The sequence below is a fragment of the Anarrhichthys ocellatus genome, unplaced genomic scaffold (assembly GCF_004355925.1).
Source record: "Anarrhichthys ocellatus isolate YVR2014 unplaced genomic scaffold, GSC_Weel_1.0 scaffold4908, whole genome shotgun sequence".
NCBI classification, from domain to species: Eukaryota; Metazoa; Chordata; class Actinopteri; order Perciformes; family Anarhichadidae; genus Anarrhichthys; species Anarrhichthys ocellatus.
The window spans coordinates 1-3922 of NW_022284882.1; the positions used below are offsets into that span (position 1 = coordinate 1).

The 3922-nt window shown below is 46.2% G+C and overlaps 1 protein-coding gene across 2 annotated transcripts; it reads left to right on the forward strand.

The window, feature by feature from the left end:
- The first annotated feature begins 582 nt into the window (after positions 1–582).
- Positions 583–3904, forward strand: LOC116379674 (protein SMG7-like). 2 transcript variants are annotated; one of them, XR_004212450.1, is made up of 4 exons: positions 583–1397; positions 1652–1988; positions 2572–2715; positions 3754–3904. XR_004212450.1 is itself a non-coding variant. In XM_031841647.1 (3 exons), the coding sequence occupies exons 1-2, from the start codon at positions 972–974 to the stop codon at positions 1985–1987; spliced, it is 762 nt and encodes a 253-aa protein (XP_031697507.1). In that variant the 5' UTR covers positions 583–971; the 3' UTR covers position 1988; positions 3754–3904. The 2 variants fall into 2 exon arrangements, 1 of the variants encoding a protein (XP_031697507.1); XM_031841647.1 differs by lacking the exon at positions 2572–2715.
- Positions 3905–3922: the final 18 nt, after the last annotated feature.

Sequence of the window (3922 nt, forward strand, 5' to 3'; positions counted from 1 at the left end):
GGAACTCAGAGGTGATGAAGGTGACCCAGCTCTACTCTTCATCACTACGATGCTGGAACTCAGAGGCGATGATGGTGACCCAGCGATGTCCAGTAGTCTCCAGTGAGAGCAGCAGCTGCTGCTCGTTGTAACGCCGTCGCTTTAGTCGTCCTCTCCTTTAATACAATTCGTGTGTTCTTCTGGTGACGGTGCGTCTTGAGGCTCATACATGACGTCATTCGTTGAGATCCTAAAGCTGCGTTCACACCAAACGTGACGAGAATGCACCTTGAGAACGTTCCTCAGACCGACATCTTCCACAACACTAACCTGCAGTTTGTCTCCACTTCTCTGTAGCATTTGTTAGCTTGTCTTGCTTTAGTTTATCTCTACTTCTCCCACACGCTGCATCAACGTAGTCTGAAGACTTCCTCCACCGTTTGTTTGGGTGATTTGCTGCATCAACGGTGTGTATTGCATTAAAAAAAAACTACGTTAATGCGCGATAAAATAATTGTCGACGTTAATTAATTAATGCGTTAACGCGATAAGTTGCCCAGCACTAGTTTTTTTTATAAAATCTGGTTAAAGTAAACGCTTTATTTGTGGAGAGATTTTAAATGAGACATGAAGAATAAAATGTTCTTGATTAAATATCAACATTTTAATCGTTTTGGCTTATTTTTCTGACGTAGACGTTTGTCGCATATGATGTGTTCAAGGACTGTCGGAAAGATGAAAACCTGACGATAATGACAGATTTTACACTTTCTTTAAAGGTCATTAGTGTCCCATCGGCAGGTTTTTGGGTGTTCAGAGGGTTAACCTATTAATAATCTGCAGCCATGTTTTGTTTTAGTCAAATATCTTAAAATGTTTCACGTTTTGAAATGTTCTGATCGATTAAGATCCATCTGTGGTTTAATGGATCCAAACCACTCAGCCGCTTAATGAACAGACTCCTTATTGTGAACTGAAATGGATCGTCAGTGATGTTTTACATCACAATACTCCACATTTGTCTGATGGCAGCTGATTTGGTTCCTGCAGGTTTCCCCCCCTCAGCCTACGTGATCCCTCCCCCGGTGGCGTTCCCGGGTCTCCAGGTGAACCCGGGCTTCGCCTTCTCCACCGGAGTGTCTGTCCCCGGTCCGTTCCTCCAGCCGGGCGTCCATGCCCAAGCCGGCAGCCAGGCCGGGAAGCAGTCACACATTCCCTACAGTCAGCAGAGGCCCTCCGGTCCGGGTCAGGGGCCCGGGACCTCGGTTCCCATGAACCAGGGTCAGCAGAACCAGGCCATGCAGCAGTCGGTCCAGCTGCAGGTGCAGGCGATGAGCCAGCAGCAGCAGTCTCCCACCAAACCGGTCCAGCAGGTCGGGATGGGGAAGAGTCCACCTCACCACCCGGGTCTGCAGCAGGTCAGTGTCAGTTAAACATGTCAGACAGACAGTGAGGGAGGGAGGTTGACGTGACGGTGTGGTTGAGGTTGGCGGTGTGGTTGAGGTTGGCGGTGAGGTTGAGGTTGACGTGATGTTGAGGTTGGCGGTGAGGTTGAGGTTGGCGGTGAGATTGAGGTTGGCGGTGAGATTGAGGTTGGCGGTGAGGTTGAGGTTGGCGGTGAGGTTGAGGTTGAGGTTGACATTTACTGTGTTTGTGTCTCTGGTCTGGGCAGTACATGCAGGTCCAGGATCAGCCGGCTCAGATGTGGAACCAGGGTCAGGCTGCTCTGCAGAAGATGCAGATGTCCATGAAGCAGCCTCAGCAGCAGCAGACCTTCTACATGGCGGCTCAGGATCCTCTCAAACTGTATGAGCACCAGCTGCAGCCGGCCAGCATGGAGAAGAAGATCAAGTACCCCAACGTCAAGATGCAGGACTTCTACTGGGAGCCCACCTACAGGATGGGGGACGGTCTGGCCGTGATGGCGGACCGCATGAAGAGGCCTCCGCCGGGCGGGATCTGCTCCGAGCAAGACGGCTCCGGTGGTTCCCGGGGCCCCCCCCTTTGAGGTGAGCATCTCTCTGAGGGAGAAGGAGGAGGAGGAGGTCCTGCTGCTTTTCTGTCTCTGTGCTTCTTTTTCTTTTCCTACTTAATTTTTTTCTCCTCTTAGTCTCTTTTGTGATGTATATATTATTTATAATTCATCCAGTTCAATTTGAAAACTGACGATAAATATTGTTGAGATATTATTATTATTATTATTATTATTGTTTTTATCACTTTATTTATTTGATCTGACAGTCAGTTGTTGACATGCAGACGTACAACTGTTGGCTGATTCAATATATATGGAACTAAATCATAGAATTATTGTGATGTTCTGGACCTTTAATGAGGACATTCTCTCTCTAACTGGTGCAACATGTCACCTGACCTGGTGTCACGAGGACGGACTATGAATCTGTTAATATTGATGTTCAACATAAATACCTGCTGAATGATGCAGATCTCTGATATTTGTTTCATTATTCCAGAGCTTTTGGCTTAACTTTCCTTCTTTTCCAGCTCAGTCTTACTGGCTTGCCTTATTTCTTTTACCCCCCCCCCCTCTCTTCTTCTTCGTCTTCTGCTCCTCCTCCTCCTCCCCACCAGGACAACAAGCCTCTTCTACCTCCCGACCTGTTAAAAAGCCTAGCAGACTTTGAGGAGGAGGAGGAGCTCGTCTTTTCTAAGCCTCCTGATTTCTTCCAGGCCTTGGCCGGCCCTCTTAGCTCTGCTCCTGGACCAAACATATTTGTATGTAGCACTGCTTTCTGCCTCCAACACCCCCGACCCCACCCAGACCTCTACAGCCAGAGTCTTGTGATATTATTATTATCTTGTGGCTCGGTTTGTTGTTTCACAGACGCAATCAGATCATTTAATTTGCCCAAATAAAACTCTCAAACTCAGTTAAAATAGTCACAAAATATTTCACACCTCGATTCCTTTTCTAAAACGTGAGTCTGAAGGTCCAATAGGACCCCTCTCACAGTTTACCGTTAACAATCACAGTGTAAATAAAGTGTTACTGACTCAGTAGAACATGTGTTTCTAGTCTCTGATCTCTGATCTCTGATCATGTTTCATTGTAAACAACCAATCGGTGATTAAAGCAACAGGAGGAGAGCTAGTAACGTTAGCAGCACCGCTAACGGCTAACCAACAGAGGTTCACTTCAGTTACATTATGATGCCTTCAGGCTCTGCTCAGTGAACATGAGTACTGGCTGAAGGTACATTATAACCTTATCATGATGTGTTCACATGTAATAAAAAGAAGAGTCCGACTGCTACAGAGGAGATCTCTGATAGTTAATCTAGAGTTTTCTAAAGTTTCTAAGATTCAAATATCCTGTGTGAGGTTCCTGTTGATGGTCAGACTACTGGGGCTTTAGATTTTAAAGAAATGAGTCTCAGGTCCTGGTTTAGTCATAACAAACCAGTCTGTGTCCAACAAACCGAAGCAACAACATACAAATACAGAAATACATGAACTTCTGCTTCACAGTAGAAGTTCTCCAGCTTCTTAACTTCCTTTGGTCACATTCCTTTCAGCTGATAAATATAACATATGTAAATATATGTTATATTTATAACCAGTGTTTATACATTTGTCAGCCACTTGTTTCGTAGAAAAGATTAGATGGATGTCAGTAGAGTTAATAAATCCTGCAGCTCAGCTCTGCAGCATGTTGTGAGAAACATGGTGGACGGTGAAAGAGAATAAAATCATTGTTGAACATGTGTGAGATGTCTGCTGGTCCTCATCCCGTCTGTCCTTTGGTCTCTGCAGCTGCCGAACCAGACCAGGATGGAGAGCGGCCCCGAGATCGTCTCGTCTCTTCTGCCCATTTCTGGCTTCCCCATGCAGGTCAGACCCGACATCCAACGTTAGCTCAGCTTGTTCCTCTGATAACTTAAGATCCAGACGTCTGATGCTAACGTTAGCTCAGCTTGTTCCT